The sequence below is a fragment of the Bacillus rossius genome, chromosome 1 (assembly GCF_032445375.1).
Source record: "Bacillus rossius redtenbacheri isolate Brsri chromosome 1, Brsri_v3, whole genome shotgun sequence".
Lineage (NCBI taxonomy): Eukaryota > Metazoa > Arthropoda > Insecta > Phasmatodea > Bacillidae > Bacillus > Bacillus rossius.
Genome location: NC_086330.1, coordinates 214967680 through 214986586, shown reverse-complemented (window position 1 = coordinate 214986586; position 18907 = coordinate 214967680). Strand labels below are relative to the sequence as shown.

At 45.0% G+C, this 18907-nt stretch overlaps 2 protein-coding genes across 2 annotated transcripts in view; one reads left to right on the top strand and one right to left on the bottom strand.

Annotated features, from left to right (window-relative positions):
- Positions 1 to 18907, bottom strand: part of LOC134527278 (uncharacterized) — a 466201-nt gene that overhangs the window by 157503 nt on the left and 289791 nt on the right. The window lies entirely within an intron of this gene.
- LOC134527277 (uncharacterized) lies at positions 4957 to 10860 on the top strand. The gene is made up of 4 exons (XM_063359814.1): positions 4957 to 5033; positions 6264 to 6365; positions 6467 to 6548; positions 6816 to 10860. The coding sequence occupies exons 1-4, from the start codon at positions 4977 to 4979 to the stop codon at positions 8864 to 8866; spliced, it is 2292 nt and encodes a 763-aa protein (XP_063215884.1). The 5' UTR covers positions 4957 to 4976; the 3' UTR covers positions 8867 to 10860.

Below are 18907 nucleotides of genomic sequence, written 5' to 3'. Positions count from 1 at the left end.
GTACTGATGGAAATTCTATAAGAGCAATCGTATTTATTGATTTTAGGTCAGTTGCATGTAATGTCTCGAAGAGGTAAGAAAAAAAAACACATCGGCGCGGGACTCGTAAACTCGCTGATAAACAACCTACCATTCGAGCTACACATTCCCGGCTACAGATTTTGCGGCCCCGGAACTAAACTAACGAAAAGGTTAGCTCGCGGTGACGTGGGAATTAATTCTCTGGACGAAAAGTGCAAGCAGCACGATATCGCATATTCATTAAGCAAGGATCTGGAATCTAGGCACAGAGCAGATCAGATATTGGCACAGGAAGCCGAAGATATAAGCAAATCGCCGGACGCAGGATTAGAAGAGAAAATCGCGGCCTGGAGCGTATCTAAAATCATGAAGGCAAAGACGAAATTAGGAATGGGTGCTCGTAAACCCAGAATTCGCAAGTCCAAGAAGCGCAAGATACAACGAAAGAACAAGAAAAAGGGCGGATTTCTACCGCTGCTGGTGCCTGCTATAGGTGCACTAGGCGGGATCGCAGCAGCCGCGGCAAATATCGCTAGAGCAGTCAACACTAGCAAGAACCAGCGAAAGCAGTTGGAGGAAGCACGTAGACATAATTCAAGCATGGAAGCCATTGCCATCGGTAAAAAAAACGGCGCAGGACTGTACCTACGGCCTCACAAGGCAGGCCGAGGCATGAAAAAGAAACGAGTAAAGAGAAAATCCTAAGTTCCCTGCCGAAACGACCGCTCACCAACGTAGATTTAATAAAGTACGCACGCAAACTTAAAATACCACATTTCCACGGCGTGTTTATGCGAGACACTTTGCCCAGCAAGCCAAACACACGTGAGCGCGCCATAATTAATTTAGACACGTCGGCGGGTCGCGGCATGCACTGGGTGGCCTATGTAAAGACGGGGAAAAAAGCTACTTACTACGACAGTTTCGGTAATTTACGCCCTCTGCCCGAACTGCGACAGTACCTGGGCCGGACCACTACGATGTTTTACAATTACGAAACGGAACAGAGGCCTAATCAAACAAATTGCGGACACTTGTGCTTGAGATTTCTGACCAAATATGAAGTATGAAAAACAAGTGTATATTTTTTCGTATATAAAATAAACGTACAGTAGCGAAAATCAATCAGTCATGTCCGTAACACTCATATTGACAGGTCGTAGCTCGCAGCTACGAGCCACAATCTACCCTCCGCTGGACTTGAACGGAGAATGGAGCATCGGGCTCGTAGATTTTCAAACGTATAATGCCATACCTAATATCGACGAGGAAAACTGAAAAATGTGCTTCTTGAAAAGTGATGGAACAACAGCTCAGGAAGTTGTCATACCTACCGGCGCATACGAGTTGAGCGATATTACAAATTACATCAAGAAGCCCTGTCTCCAAACACAATTTTCGAATTGCGAGATAATCCAAACACGCTACAGTGCGAACTTTACTGCAGTGAAAATGTCGACTTTACGAAACCTGGCACCATAGGTACCATGCTAGGATTCGAACCGAAAATATACGCAGCCAAGACCTTGCACGTCTCCACGCGACCTGTAAATATCATGTCGACAAATGTAATACGCATAAACTGTAATTTGGCAAGTGGAACGTACCTCAACGGACGACTAAACAACATGCTACACGAGTTTTCGCCAACGGTTTCGCCCGGATATAAACTGGTCGAAGTACTGCAAAAAAACATTTACGCCCCTGTGCTCGCCAAAACAGTACACAAAGTGGTAGTGGACATTGTCGATCAAAACTATAAACTAGTAAATTTTAGAAACGAAGAAATTACACTACGTCTGCACTTGAAGCGATGGGACTGATTTTCAATACCTATAAATCAAAGAAGCGACACGAACCCAGAACCAGTCTGTTACGAGGACGCGGCGCGTCAACACCTCTTAATGTTAAGTATCTCCGCAGTTTAGGCTACAAAGTTCACAAGCATGGAAGATTATTTAAACGTGTCAGAAAAAGCTCAGTTTAGCGACGATGTAAATAAATTTGAATATCACTGCTACGCTCCCTACCTCCAAGGGCCGTATATGCCCGGTAAGGAAATACGCATCCCGGTACAGAAACAAGACGTTTACACTCTACCCTGCCAGTCGTTTATTCGTATAAGAGGCACGCTGACAAAGGCGGACGGAACACATCCCGCAACTGCATACTTCGGACGAAACGGAATATTGCATTTATTCGAACGAGTTATTTTCGAATTGAATAATATTGCGATCGATGAATCGTGGGACTTGGGCATTACCGCCACGATGAAAAATTACCTGTCTCTAACACCGAACGACATGAGCGCGACCAAAATCGCGGGTTTTGGAATGGAACCCGATTTCAAAATTCCCATCTACGAATCTGGAAAATTCGAAGTTAGCATACCGCTTTCGATGCTTCTCGGCTTCGCGGAGGATTACAAGAAAATATTGATTCAAGCCCGCCAAGAACTCGTGTTAATTCTAGCAACATCGCACCTGAATGCTGTCGTGGGAGCACCCGGAAACGACCCCCAGCCGGTCGCAGTCACCGTCACGAGCACCGAGTGGTTTGTTCCACACATAACCGTCAGCACAAAAGAAAGAGTCAGACTTTTAAGTTACGTCAGAAAGGACAAGACGGTCGAAATTGCGTTCAGGAGCTGGAATCTCGTAACGTGTCCCTTACTGACCCAGAATAGACGCAATTACTGGGTGGTCAAGACGTCGAGCAGTACGGAAAAACCTAGATATATAATATTAGCTTTGCAGACAGACAGACAAAAGAACCTCAAGACCGAGAGATCGGTGTTTGACCACTGTTGTATGGAAAATGTAAAACTATTTTTAAACAGCGAAAGTTACCCGTACGTGGACATGAACATTGATTTTGAAAATGGCGGTATTTCCTTGCTGTATCACACGTACACGCAGTTCCAATCTTCGTACCATGGACGAGAATCGCACCCGATCCTGAGTCTAGACACCTACAAAGCATTAGCTCCGCTAATCGTATTTGACGTGAGCAAACAAGACGAATCGATTCGCAGTTCTATGATTGATTGTCGATTAGAAATTTCCACGAAAGATGACGTACCGCCACTCACAACGGCGTTCTGTCTAATCCTACACGACAGAGTAATTAATTATGACGCGTTTTCAGGTCTCGTGAAAATATTGAACTAGATATAGATACGTCTGCATGTACCGTCCCATCATCAGTTGGTCTCAGGATGTACTGTAACATGCAGGGGTTCCAGAGCCAAAATGGATTCGTGCTCAAGGAAATTGGTGTCACTCACGACGGCTGGACTCGAACCCGCAGCTTCCGACCCCCGTATCCGTGGAAACTACTAGACGAAAAAAGTAAACGGTCGAACGAATGGCTATATAAATATTATCACAGACTAGAGTGGGACGAAGGAAAAATTCCGTACCACCAAGTGAAAATCACACTTCAAGACTTACTACTTCAAAACGAAATAATCTACGTCGCCGGACCTGAACAGAAGAAATGGCTACGAGAACTGTGTGACGTCGGAGCAGCTGAAATCGTAGATATACAGACCGACTACGGCTGTCCTTCCCTGCGCAAACTCTGTGCAATGTACGAAGCTAAGCATCCAAGCGACAAGTTTGAACGTGTCTGTGCCTGCACAAACTCGCAGCTAATGCAGAAATGGCACGTGCAGCAGTGCGAATAAATTTTTTTAAATATTGGCAAACCCGATTTTTATTTGCCAAATATTGGCACACCTGAATTGTAATTTTAGTATAAATAGCTCGACAATCGAGCACTATCAATCAGTTGACGTTCGGACACGATGACGCCATTCCAGCCGGAAACCGAGTACCTGAGTGCGAAACCAGACTACAACTGTATTGAACACAGTTTCCTGGACGGAGAAGAAAATTTACGCACATATACGGAAATATGTTACGGCGGAGTCTTGCATTTCCTAATGGCTCATTCGCCACGCAGTTATGAGCCATCACAACAACAAATAAACTGTTGCGGGGTGGAAAAGTGCGTCGTGTTTAACCTCAGACCAACAACCATTCTTCCATGCACCAAGGAAGAAATTCTCGGTACAACTCTACACACATCCGACTGCACGCCAGAAGACTGTAGCGGTATCGACCCCGGCACCCCGGGCTGCAGTGAGCAGTCCAAACACGAGGTTTCGAAGCGCAGCGACATGTCCAAACTCGTCGCTTCGAAACGCAGCGACATGTCCAGACCTGAACTCAAGACTAGGACTCGCCGTCGGCCCTCTCCCAGACTCGAACCGGCAACTCGGCGCCGAAGCATCAAGAAACGTGGATTGAGCGCCGATACGCCACACATCTACAGCGATAATGCTACGGACTGTTACGAATTTGATTCTGTAAAAACCATTCGCACCGCCCTGTGTTCTGTACTCTCTGCCTTGTTAGATGTTTTGAAGTAATAAAAAAAAATTAAAAACTATTGTTATGACTTTTTATTTCCCCTTCCGTTTACAAATTAATAATTTGCGGTTGAAAAGGTAATCATAAAATTAAAAAACAAATGATATTTTTCAGTAAATTATTTAAATATGAAAGTGATGAAAATAACCTAATCTATAAAGTGTCATAATATATAAATTTTCAATAAGTTGGTAATTATTTCGTCTGGAGCATTGAGATTCACGTGGCAACTCTTCCAGCTGCCAGGAGCTGAATGATTCTGATTGGCTAGTGAGTATCCCCCCCACCAAACAGTCAACATTTCCTGCCCCCCCCTCCTGATTCCCGCAACATTCGCTCCTCCCACTTTTCCCTCATCCCTCCCATTAATTCAAAAATAGTGCTGACCATGCTGCAGTTTTCGCGGAACCTGATTGGCTTGCGCCTTTGACAAGGGGGGGGGGGGGGGGGGGTAATTTACCTATAAATTGCCGTGTGAGACGTCGGGGGCTTCACTTTTGGTCTTACCGCCGTCGTCGTATGATCGCGTTCGAGTTCTCCAGCTTTACTTCCCGTCTCTACAACTCCAGCAGCTTGGTAAGTACAACTTCTCCGTAAATCTTAACTTTGAAAATTTTGACGTAAATTTTAACTTTGAAATTTTTCCGAACGTTTTCAACTTTGAAATTTTTTCGTAAATTTTAACTTTGAAATTTTTCCGAACGTTTTTAACTTTGAAATTTTTCCGAACGTTTTTAACTTTGAAATTTTTCCGAACATTTTCAACTTTGAAATTTTTTCGTAAATTTTAACTTTGAAATTGTTTTCAACTGTAATTTTTTTTTATTTTAACATTATGGTTTCGCGTGTGTGTATGCCTTCGCTACGTCCTTCACTCAGTCAGCAAGCCTAACAGCTGGCCACTGGGTGAAGGCCGCTGCTGAGCCAGCTAGTACGTGACGTGGTGATAACACTCGAGCGAGCGCGCACGGCTGACGAACCGCCCGCCGGCTCCCCGGCCAGCCGGCCGGCAGAGAGAGCGTAGGAAAAATAAAAGTACGCACTAGGCTTAGTAATCGTCTGTTTTCCAAAAATTTGTTTCAGAAATTATTACAATTTCCGTCCCGTAATTTTTTCGAGTGTATTTTTCACGTCTAAGATTGGTACTGCCTAGATGATGTGTGCGAGTGGAACTGTTTAGAGCCTGCGTTAGGTTCAGTATTAATATTTTACAGTTGTGATTATTACAATTTTTTTTCAGTCGAAATTATTAGTGCTATCAGTTGCAGTATATTTCATCTTGTAATAATAGTTTTCCCTGGCATACATGTTAGTTATTATTCATGCATGATCGACTTAGCTCGAAACAAGATGGATGCTGTGCACACCCGTGTCCTACCGACGGGCAGCGCGCGCAGAGCATGCCCTCCCCCCTCCCTGCTTCAGCCCCCCCACCAATGGTGCGCTCCCCTCCCTCCTCCTGGACGGAATGTCCCCCCCTCATCCACGCCGCGTGTGGACCCTACCGACCCCCCGCGCTCCCTGGTCAACCCGTGCACGGAGCGATGTTTCCGCCGCACCCTGCAGCTTACGTCTGGCTAGTTACCGCGCACCGCCGCATGGGGCGCCCAGGTCGCCCTGCCTGCCCCCTCGCCTGGCCCAAAAAAATAAATAACAGATGCACGCGCAATTGCTATCATAATCAAATAGAAAAAATAAATTTGTTTCATAAAAAAATAGAAAAAAAAAATACAAAAATATACCAAAGAAATACGAGTAAATTACTATTGTAGTATATTTCGTAAAAAAATATTGTATGTGTTGCAGGTATTCAGTGCTTCTCCTTGCGTCGAGCTACTCCCCAGTGTGATCCGCTTGGAGAACGTCTGTCTGCCCTCTGGAGTCCTGCACCGTTCCTCTTCGATTCCGGTCAGTACATAAAACATAAAATTTTGACGTCAGTGTCTTTGCGCTGTCTTGATAAAAAAATTCCAAATGCTAAGCCAGGTGGTCTCTTTTCTATGTTACAGGTTACAGTGTGCTGTACGACGTTCCTGCCCTCCTCGTTGTGCGTGCGTGCAGTACACACAGAGTCGTTCCTGTGTTCTTCTGGTAAGTGGAATTTAATTATTATTTATGCGTGTGTGCTTGTTTCTAATGTTTTGTGTGTGCGTGTAGCTGTCTTTATGCAAGTGTATTTTGTTTGTGTGTAGGTGTGGTTGTATTGATGCACATGTATTTTGTTTGTGTGTGTGTGTGGTTGTATTTATGCACGTGTGTGTGTGTGTGCGCTCGTGGTTGTATTTATGCACGTTTATTTGTTTGTGTGTGTGATAATTATGATGTTCTTGTTGCTATAATTTTCCGCCCGTGTTGCAGAGTCCATCATCGTCATCATGAAGAGGACCGCGTCTGGTGTTCCCGTGGCAGCCGGCCAGCCCTCAGCATCGGGAGCCCTCCAGCCCTCGACCTCGGGAGCTGTCCAGCCCTCGACATCGGGAGCCTGCCAGCTTGTGTCATCTCAGGTATGTGCACCATCATCAGGGAATGGGTGTGCGTACTGTGGCAAAGGTTTTACCAATACCCAAAATGCCAGACGGCATGAGCGCATCTGCGCAGCTAATCCTGGCTGTAATACAGCAAGCCAATGTCATATCTGCGGTATGACAATAAGCCGCAAGGACAGTTTGGCCCGCCATATGAGAACGTGTGAGGGCACCGTCGAGCACAGCACAGGCTCGAGGTGCATTCACTGCGGGCTGCAATTCAAATATAGCCGTGATGCCAGACGCCACGAGAAGAGCCAGTGCTCATTCAACCCTGAGCGCATTGCATTTACATGCACTACATGCCAGGGCGGGTTTACCCGCAAAGACAATCTATTGATGCACATCAAGACGTGCAATGGCCTGGCCGCTAAGAGACGGTGCGTAGACGAGACCTCCGGCCTGCAACAGCCCGGCCCCAGCACTCGTCCGCAATACGTGGCGAGTGTGCCCGACCAGGCACAGCGAGACTTGGAGGCGCAAGCGCCTGACCAGGCTCAGGTTGACTTGGAGGCAGGCGGTACCGGGTTCGTTGAGGCGGAGAGTGCGTTCCGCAGAAATTTAAAGACCTTAGTGGCAGTCAACAATGGTGCGACCAAAGATATTTGCACGTACCTGGGCGAAATGAAAAATAACATGATAAATCGCATTTCCCAGGAAGTACGTGAAAATGGCCCAGTGAAGTTCAGTGTATGGCTTGAATGCGATTATGCCAAGCCCGCTCCCATCGATGAAGGTGTCGACAAGAGGGCGTTCAAGACGAAGAATGTACCCATCTACGAAGAGAGCGACATTGAAGAGGCAGTAACGGAATGCATTGAGAAAATATGTAGGGAGGAAGACGAATACGTCAGCAAGGGATCCGGGTGGACTCTGTCTGCAGTAAAGAAAATTCAGCTCCGTTTCAACAAGTTAGTACCACTGCGAGTCGACTACTACATTGATCTGCCTGCTGTCATCAAGAACCGTGAAGCATGCATAAATCCCATGAACCTGGAAGACAACGAGTGCTTCAAGTGGGCCATACTGGCGCGGTACGTGGAGGGGGAGAATCCACGCCGGGTCGACAAGCGCTACCACGACCCGGAGGGAAAATTTGATTTTTCAGGATTGGAGTTCCCTACCCCCCTCCACCAAATCAGAGTGTTTGAGCGAAACAACAAAGGAGTGTCTGTCAACGTCTACAACATTGACGAGAACGACAAGATCGCGCCAGTGCGTGTGGGGAAGGAGGAAAAGCAACATCATTTCGACCTCCTGCTTCTGTCGAACGAAGATAGTAACTCTCATTTCTGCTATATTAAGAACTTCTCAAGACTCGTCAGGCCTCAGATCACCGCCCACACAGAAAAAATCCATGTCTGCAAGAGATGCTTCACGTACTACGATGACCAGCACCGAGTTTCAGGGCTGACAGGGCAGCAGTGTATCGACGCGCACAGAAAGTTCTGCAACACCCATGCTCCCGTACACGTCGAGATGCCTAAAGCTGACAAGAATGGCAAGCCACCTGTCATGGAGTTTAAAAACTATCATCATATGACAAAGATGCCAATCGTCGTTTATGCGGATTTTGAAGCCCTGCTAGTACCCATCTCATCATGCCAGCCGGACCCCCAGCAATCAAGCACCTATGCATATCAAAAACGTGAAGCATACAGTTATTGCATATATGTAAAGGTCGACAATAGCGTGATCCCAGCCACGCTCACCGCCTCGCTGCCGCAAGAGCCGATGCTATACAGGGGGCCCGATGCTGAAGCAAAATTCGTGGAGGACATAGTCAATATTGGGAATCAGGTGAAGGACATATACCAGACCAGCTTGCCCATGACGCCGCTGACGGCTCAAGAGAATGCCAGATTCGCCGCAGCCCAACAGTGATGCTACTGCAATGCGGTATTTACCATGGAAAATTATAAAGTAAAGGACCACGACCACTTCAGTGGAAAGTACCTTGGTGCCGCCTGCAACAGCTGCAATCTTCTGCGCAGGCGGCCCAAGAAGCTTGTTGTGTACTTCCACAACCTCAGCTACGACGAGAAGTTTATCATCAAGAAACTGGGCTACGACAACAAGGAAATATTCATAATCCCCCACACGCAGGAAAAAATGATAACATTTTCGAAAAGCCTGGGCAACAAATTCTCCGTACAGTTTATCGACACATTCAGGTTCATGGCACGAAGTTCGGCGTCCCTCGCATCGTACCTGCCAGCCGACAAATTCAAAGAGACTTCTAAATATTTCACACTAGAAGAAATGTCCCTCGTCACGAGAAAGGGTATATTCCTCTATGATTATGTTTCCAGCTGGGAGAAACTGGACGAGCCACAACTGCCTGCAAAGGAAGATTTTTACAATATGTTAAATGACAGCCATATCAGCGATGCAGAATACAGTCATGCGCAGGCAGTGTGGAACCAGTTCGGCTGTGTGACCCTGGGCGAGTACAGCGACGTATATTTAAAGACGGACGTGCTGCTTCTTGCAGACGTTTTCGAGAACTTTCGTCAGCTCTGTCTCGACATGTACGGGCTTGACTGCAGCCACTACGTCAGCTCCCCAGGGTTCACGTTCGACGCCATGTTGAAACAGACGCAGGTACGACTAGAGCTTATAACCGACTATGACATGTATATGTTCATCGAGGCTGGGATCAGGGGTGGGGTGGCACAAGTGGTCAAGCGCCACTGCAAGGCCAACAACGTCTGCCTTCCCCGCACCTACGATCCCAGCCAGTCATCGAAGCACATACTCTATCTGGACGCCAACAACCTCTACGGATGGGCCATGTCGCTGCCGCTGCCAGTCAGAAGCTTCAGGTGGGTGGGCGCTGATATCGACGTGATGACGATACCTGACGAGGGGCGGATGGGGTACATCCTAGAAGTTGATGTAGAGTATCCGTCTGCCCTCCACGAGGAACATAAGTACCTGCCGTTCCTGCCCGTCAGCCAGTGCCCGCCCGGCTCGAGACAAACTAAATTAATGACAACTCTCGAGCATAAGGAAAATTACATCATTCATTATAGAAACCTGAAGCAAGCTCTCCAGCACGGACTGCAAATAAAGAAAATTCATAGAGTACTTCAATTTGAGCAGCGTGCGTGGATGAAGTCCTATATTGAAAAAAATACGATTATGAGACAACATGCTACAAATGATTTCGAGAAGGAATTCTTCAAGCTGGCAAATAACTCCTGCTTTGGCAAGCTCATGGAAAATAAATTCAAGCGGCAGTATGGAGCTCGTATGCAGCGAGGCAAGGCTCCGAAAGGTTATTGCCAAGCCAGCATTCCAGGACCGAACCATTTTGGACGAAGACCTATCGCTAATAAAACTCCAACATGAGAAAATATATCTTGACCGCCCTATATATGCGGGGTTTGCGGTTCTGGACTTGTCCAAAACGCTCATGTATAATTTCCACTATGATGTGATGAAGACAAGATATAAGGACAACATTTCGCTGGCGTACATGGATACGGACAGTTTCATCTACGAAATTAAGACGCGCAATTTCTACCAGGACCTGGTCGACGACTCTGCGCTCATGAGCTTGTTTGACACGAGCGCGTATCCCATTGGTCACCCCTGCTACTCACCCACCAATAAAAAAGTGGTGGGCAAATTCAAGGACGAGTGCAATGGGGTGACGATGGAGGAGTTTGTCGGCCTCCGAGCAAAGCTATATACATACAGATATGGGGAAACGATTACAAAGAGAGCAAAAGGAATACAAAAGTGCGTGGTAAAAAATAAAATTACATTTGAAGATTTCCTCGAGGTCCTGGAGGAACACGCAACAAAGCGCGCGCAAGTCCGGTCCATACGGTCGCACCAAATGACATTATACACAGAATGCTCGAATAAAATATCACTCTTATGGCACGATGATAAACGCATAATATGCGATGATAGTATACACACATTACCATATGGGTACAATGGTTAATGTTATTTTAACCATACCGCAGTATTTATGGAAAAATTAATTTTTTTCCTTCCACGAAAAAAAGGAACTGAACAAATAACATGAAATGTTGAAACTGGTGTCTGTGCTCGTACGTTTCGCGCAGGATTCTCTGTCGGGGTCCCAGGCTTTTGCTGTGGTAGCCGAGAAGAAGACCCTGACGGGAATCTGTACCGTGATGTACGAGTATGGGACTAGTATTGGCCACTTGGTAGCCACCCATGTCTCTGTTGATTTGGTGTACATAGCCTTCGTCGATGGATTTTTCATCGTTGGTTTCCTGAGTCCGCTCGTTGTAATTATGTTGCACCCACACTCTTTCGTGGTGCTTTTTTTTGTTTGTTTTTTTACACCTAGATTTTTGGTCTTCTGGTGCTATTTTTCCTTGATTTCTTGCACTCCACACTGATTTGTGGTGCGATTCGTTTTGTTCATGCACCTACACACTGTTTCGTGGTGCTTATTTGGTTGGTTGGTTGGGTTGGAAGTGGTGGTTTTATGCACCTACGTTAAATTGTGGTGCTGTGCTCTCTTGGTTGGTTGGTTGGGATGGAAGTGGTGGTTTTTATGCATCCTCGTTGTTTGTGGTGCTACATTTTTTGGTTGGTTGGTTGGGTTGGAAGTGGTGGTTTTATGCACCTACGTTAATTTGTGGTGCTCCGTTTTTTGGTTGGTTGGGTTGGAAGTGGTGGTTTTATGCACCTACGATGTTTTTGTGGTGCTACATTTTCTTGGTTGGTTGGTTGGGATGGAAGTGGTGGTTTTATGCACCTACGTTGTTTTGTGGTGCTGCATTTTCTTGGTTGGTTGGTTGGGATGGAAGTGGTGATGTTTTGCACCTACGATGTTTCTGTGGTGCTGCGCTCTCTTGGTTGGTTGGTTGGTTGGGATGGTGGTTGGTTGGTTTTATGCACCTACGTTTTTTTGTGGTGCTGCGTTTTTTGGTTGGTTGGTTGGGTTGGAAGTGGTGGTTTTATGCATCCACGTTGTTTGTGGTGCTGCATTTTCTTGGTTGGTTGGTTGGGTTGGAAGTGGTGGTTTTATGCACCTACGATATTTTTGTGGTGCTGCGCTCTCTTGGTTGGTTGGTTGGGTTGGCCGTGGTGGTGTTTTGCATCCTCGTTTGTGGTGCTGCATTTTCTTGGTTGGTTGGTTGGGATGGAAGTGGTGGTTTTATGCACCTACGATGTTTTTGTGGTGCTGCGCTCTCTTGGTTGGTTGGTTGGGTTGGCCGTGGTGGTGTTTTGCATCCTCGTTTGTGGTGCTGCGTTTTCTTGGTTGGTTGGTTGGGATGGAAGTGGTGGTTTTATGCACCTACGATGTTTTTGTGGTGCTGCGCTCTCTTGATTGCTTGGTTGGGTTGGCCGTGGTGGTGTTTTGCATCCTCGTTGTTTGCAATGCCACGTTTTTTGGTTGGTTGGTTGGTTGGGATGGTGGTTGGTTGGTTTTAAGCATCCTCGTTATTTGCGATGCTGCGCTCTCTTGGTTGGTAAGTTGGGATGGAAGTGGTGGTTTTATGCACCTACTATGTTTTTGTGGTGCTGCATTTTCTTGGTTGGTTGGTTGGGATGGAAGTGGTGGTTTTATGCACCTACGATGTTTGTGGTGCTACTTTTTTGGTTGGTTGGTTGGGATGGAAGTGGTGGTTTTATGCACCTACGTTAATTTGTGATGCAAGAATTTTTTTTTACACTGATGCATTTTTTTACACCGATACTTTTTTTACACTCATGCATTTTACACTGATGTGTTTTACACTGTGGCGCTTTACACTCTTGCGTTTTACACTGATGCGCTTTACACTGATGCGTTTTACACTCATGCGTTTTACACTCATGCGTTTTACACTGATGCGTTTTACACTGATGCTTTTTTTACACCAATACGTTTTTTTTATGCATCGATGGGCTCCTTACGCCGATGGTGTCAAGCCGATGGGCTCCTAACTGAACCCCCCTTTGTGCTTGTGCCATTGGGTAGTACCTTTATTTATAGTCCTGGAAGCCGCTTATAGCCACACAAATGTTCGATGAAACATCCAGAGGGCACAAGGGAGAAACGGAATGTCCAAATGGTGTTCCTCAAGTAAACCTTAGAGAACACTGTGGATCGTTAACGTTAATAAAAAAAATTAACAACTAGATAAAAAAATACAACATGGGTGATTGTGCCATATTCCCTTGTTTATTTGTTAAAGTTAGAATTTAAAAAAAAAACCATTTCTGTTGTTGGTATTTTCTGAATTTCGGACATATTATAACTTTACAATTTCAATACATAATAATATTAGACAGATTCAATTTACTAATTCAGGGGCCCCTCTAAAAAGAAAGAACATAGACAGAGGTTAATAATAATTTTTGCGTAGTCTTTTGTCTTATAACAAAACCTTCGTAAAATCAGTTCTGTTATTTTAACAATATTAAAAGTTCACCGAAGACTGGCCATGACGAGGGGGTCGGGAGAAATAAGAATGTACTGTACCACAAGCATGATCTGGACTTATTGCCGAAAATGTCGTTGAGATGCAATAGCTTCCCGGTTACCGGAGAAGGCTGGCGATTTTCAGGGGGCTCCGCGAAGTTGGAGCCGAACTCCAAGAGGTTGGGAGGGTGGTACTCCGGAGATTTGGAACCCGGAACTTTGGAACTTGGGACTTTGCACCCTCATTCTGCTGAGGGTGAATTCCGAAGAAAACGGTCCACGGGATGGCACTCGCGGACGCGGCTCGCGTAAGCGAACATAACTAGATTACTACGGTGATGTAAACAATAATAAAAAAACCAACTAGTTAACTAGAAAAAAGAGACGGGACTGCTCCCGAAACTCTGGTAATCACATGCCTAAACTTTGTTGGAGCTCTCCGACAGCAAAAGAAGAAAAACCGACGAATTGGCGGGAGCCAAGTCTTTAAGACGACCGTTCGCGACGAGAGCTCAAGAAAAACTCTCCCTTTTTCCTAAGTGCCACGAGGTAACAACGGCTAGCCCAGGGAAGCTGGGACTCGAGGGGAAGGGAAGATTAGCTGATTGGCCGAAGACGCCTTGGTGGAGGTCGCTCGAAGGGGCTAAAAGAAATTATAAAAAAAGGGGGGGGGGATAAGTTCTGTTGGTCGGGCGGTGCTGCTCTCTAGGTAGGTGACACGAGAAACTAAGGGTTAGCCGACAGCTCCGGGACGAGCGGGAAGCCTACTTACAGGCGTTCGGGGGTAATTTAGTTCAAAACATTGCCACTAGATGGCACGGGTGAGTCGTTTGGCGCTAGCAAATGGCCCCGAAGAGTCTGGCGGGCTGCTTCTGAGAAAACATGGGGGGGTGGGGGAGGGGGAAGGGGAAACTGCACTGTCTGTGAGAAACGACGGTCGTTCGTGACGAGACGTTATGCTAACGTCGGGTGGGACATGAGCCGCGCATGACAAAAGGTGCTCATGTCATGCTGCTACTCGGATCTGAGCTCGTCGTGAGAGATTGTCGATGGCAGCAGTTCCTGTCACGAGAGGGGATCGAAATGACAGACGGGAGGCGTGTGGCTAGGCGAGGAAAATTTGAATCGCCCTGCTGAGTTTAGCAGGCGTCGGCGAGAATGCGGGGGGGGGGGGGGGGGACTTAGGCTTGGGAACTTGGCAGGGCCACTGCTATAACAAACTTTAGGTGAGAGTGTACTCTGAGGGGGGAAAATTAAATTGAGTCGCAAATTTAATACGTAAAACACAGATTAAAAAAATTGAAAATTTTTGAAAATAGGGCTGAAAATCTAAATTGGCGGCACATACTCCCCCGCTGAAAGGCGGAGCCAGGGTAAGCGACCAGAAGTAAGCAAAAGGTCAAGGGAACTGACCGACTTACCCTGTACCAGAATCGACTAACATAAACTACTAACAATAAACGGTCTCCTTAATACTTAACTCACATGATAACACTTCATAAACAAACTTTAGAACTAAGTGGCGCCACTTTAATCTAGACATCTTATCCTAACATACATGTAAACTTTACTGCATTAATACACTTACAATTTGTGCCAGCACTCTTACAAACTAGTACCATGGTTTTTTTTCTTATAACTAGGACCTAGGATTTGTGTTCAGACTCAACAGCACGTGTTGAGTGAGGCATGCCGAATTTTTGACTTCAGCTCCTTGGTTCGGAGTAAAAAGGGAAGAAGGAGGCACCTACTTCAGGTTAGGATGCACTTTCTTCAGGTGCGAAATATGCGCACGAGTAAAGAAGGCACCAGAACTGGGGTCGGCTAAGGCGACTGTTACTGGTGTTAGAAAACGTTGGATTTGCCAAGGACCACTCCAACGGTAGGCGAGTTTGGCTGATCTCTTATCGATCGCCTTGCTTTGTGTGTGTGATTTACACAACACCAAATCGTTTATTCTATAGGGATTGTCAGCACGTCCCTTATTGTACCTTTTCTTACTGGTTTCATGGGCCAGGTTTAAAATTTTCTGAGCACGCCTCCAAACTTCCTTTATATCACGAGGGTCGTCTGGCAGAAGATCATTTAAGGACCAGAGATTTGAGAGCGGGTTGTTGGGTCTGTAAGTGAACATGAGTTCGAATGGTGTTGTTTTATGTCCTTCGTGACGAGCATAATTAAATGCCATCTGTAACCATACAAGGTTGGTATCCCACTTATCCTGCGAGTTCGCATGGTATGCTATTAAAGCAGACCGGAGGTTCCGATTGAAACGTTCCGCATGAGAAGGCTGTGGATAATACGGGGAGGTGGTCACATGTTGAATGCCATGTGAGAAGCACATATTTTTGAATTGTCTGGATGTGAATAGGGATGCGTTATCTGATACAATAATAGAGGGTAGACCAGATATCTTGAAGATATTGTTTTGCAATGCTCTTATTGTAGTTTCTGCTGTAGCTCTCCTGAGTGGAATGAGCCCGACGAATTTGGAGAAGGCATCTATGCATACAAGAAGCATGGAATGTCCAATTTCAGATCGGGGAAAAGGTCCCACAAAATCTATAAATAATTTTTGCATTGGTCTTTCGGCCACATCAGAAGTAAGGAATCCGAATCGTGTTTTCTGAGCGGGTTTGCTCAGTGCACATAATTTGCACAATTTTATTCTCTCAGCAATGTCCTTGTGCATTCCGTCCCAGCTAAAATGGCGACGTATGCGTTCAATTGTTTTGTAGGTGCCCAGATGTGCTCCAATCGGTGAGGTATGATAATACCTAAATACCATGTCTCTTAGGTTTTGAGGGAGGACAATTTTGAATGTTTTGCTTTGTTTTGTGCGCCTGTACAACAGTCCTTTTGAAAATTTATAGTATTTTGGAGGTGAATTTGATTTCATGTCTTGAATAATTTGTGATAGGTAGGAGTCTGAGTTTTGATGACTCTGCAAATCCGAGAAAGCTAAAGGGAAATCGGTTAGAAGTGCCTGACACGAAATCGTAGGTTCCTCCTGAAGATTAGAGTTGGAGGGGTTCTCGAACATTCGAGAGAGAGTATCAGCTACTATATTTTGTGAACCTCGAATATGCCGAATGGTGAACTTTAGTGATGAAATTTTTGCAATCCATCTGCCAAGTTTGCCTAATTGTTTGGGGTGGGCCAAAAGCCAAGCAAGGGCCTGATTATCGGTTTCTAACAAAAACTCTTTGTGTTCAAGATACTGCCTAAATAACATTCGAGAGAGAGTATCAGCTACTATATTTTGTGAACCTCGAATATGCCGAATGGTGAACTTTAGTGATGAAATTTTTGCAATCCATCTGCCAAGTTTGCCTAATTGTTTCGGGTGGGCCAAAAGCAAAGCAAGGGCCTGATTATCGGTTTCTAACAAAAACTCTTTGTGTTCAAGATACTGCCTAAATTTATCTATTCCAAAAACGACAGCTAGGCACTCGAGTTCGTAAACGGATGAAGACTTCTTTTCTTGATGAGTCAGAGTGCGAGAGGCGAAAGCAATCGGTTGTCTGTGTCCATCAAAGTCTTGGGACAATACTACTCCCAAAGCTACGCTGGATGCATCGGTTTGGAGAATAAATGGCTTAGTAAAATCTGCCATTCGGAGCACTGGTGGGCTGATGATTGCCTGTTTCAAGTAATTAAATGCTTTGTCCTGTTCTGGGCCCCACTTAAATGCTGAATTTTTCTTTCTCAGGGCGTTGAGTGGAGCTGCCTGTTCCGCAAAATTAGGAATAAATTTGGAATAAAAATTAACCATGCCAATAAATCTTGAAATGCCTTTAGTGTCTTTAGGCGGCTGAAAATCTACGATAGCCTGTGTGCGGCTTGGATCAATCGTTACTCCTTTACTTGAAATAATATGGCCCAAAAATGAGATTTCAGGGACAGCGAATTTCACCTTTTTTGTGTTTACAGTTAAGCCAGCATGGCGTAATCGTTCCAGGACTTGAGTCAAATGAGTTATGTGTTCCTCAAAGGACTCTGAATAGACCACAACATCGTCTAAGTAGTTGAATACAAATTTAAATTTAAGATCGCCGAAAACTTGATCGAGGAGGCGAGTTAAGACTTGTGCGCCAGTAGCTATTCCAAAAGGGACTACTTTATACTGATATAGGTTCCAGGGTACACAGAACCCGGTGATGTGTTTGGATTGAGGAGTTAAAGGTATTTGGTGGTAAGCTGAATTTAGGTCAAAAACACTAAAATATTTGGCCTTACTAAACCAATGACAAGCTGAATTGAGGTCAGGGAGTGGAATTTGTTCAACGTCTATCTTCTGATTGGCTAATCGATAGTCGATAACTAGGCGGTGACCTTGACCTTTGGGAACCAAGAAAGCAGGTGACGAATAACTAGAAGTTGAAGGCTCAATCACATCCTTATCAAGTAAGTCCTGGATGTGTTCTCGCATAATTTGCATTTTGGGTCCTAACAACTGATAAGGGTGACATCTCACTGGTGTTTTGTCCAAAAGTTTAATTTCATATTCAATAAGGTGGGTACGTCCTAATTTTTCTGTCAAAACATCAGAAAAACAGTTACATAAATTTTGTACCTCTGTTTGTTGAGCTGGTGTAAGATGGTCCAAATATGATTCATTTCCATCTTTGACACTTGTGCGAATGGCTTTAACCTTACCCTGACATTTTGTTCCCGGCGAGTCAAAAGAGATATTAACTTGTTTATTAAATTTAAACTTAAAATTTCTTGCTTGCAAATCAATTATCAATCCTGTTTTGGCTATGAAGTATGATCCAAAAATAAGATCTGTTGCTAGATCCTGTGCAACTAGAAATGGGAAAGTCCAGGAGAATAAGTCGATTTTAATTTTAAGTAAGGCGATTGTGTTCACTTTTAATGGCTGCTCTGATGCAGTCACACATTGGATATTAACTGGTTCAGTTTTGTGAATTACTTTTTCTTTCTGTAAAACTTCAAACAGATGCCCAGAAATGAAACTTCGGACTGAGCCTGTGTCGATCAGTCCTGGAGTTTCGTGGTTGCCAATTAAGGTTTTGGCATAAGGTAAAACTGTAGGTAAATTTGCAAAAATATTATGACAGGTCCTCTTGTCTTGTTTTGGATTGATGCAGTGTTTACAGTACTCTGTAGGCTCATTATAATTTTTTATGTTTTTAGACTTAGTTGCCAATGTGTTTGTCTGTTGGTTATAGGTTTGTTTTGAATTGGACGGTTTTTTGGAAATTTTTTGTTTCTTTTTGCGTTTTCGTTTTGTCTTGTTTTCGCCTGGAGGGTGGCGATTTTCATTGACTGAGTTATGCCAATCAATTTGTTTATTTGGTGGCACAGAAAGAAAACTTTCTGGCCACCTACCTACATGTTTTTTTGGTTTGTGTTGGTAGTGAAAAGGCTGTTTGTTTTTGCTGTAACATTGTTCAATTACATGCCCGGATCTCTTACAGTATTCACAAAATGGTATGTTTCCCTGCTGTTGCCTATAATTTCCCTGGTGATTACTGTGAGGCTGTGATTTAGGGTAATTG

Excerpts from the sequence above, each read along its gene's own strand:
- LOC134527277 (XM_063359814.1), top strand. The coding sequence starts at position 4,977 with ATGATCGCGTTCGAGTTCTCCAGCTTTACTTCCCGTCTCTACAACTCC. Across the intron at positions 5,034-6,263 it reads TCTACAACTCCAGCAGCTTG|GTATTCAGTGCTTCTCCTTG; the intron begins GTAAGTACAACT and ends TATGTGTTGCAG. Across the intron at positions 6,549-6,815 it reads GTCGTTCCTGTGTTCTTCTG|AGTCCATCATCGTCATCATG; the intron begins GTAAGTGGAATT and ends CCCGTGTTGCAG.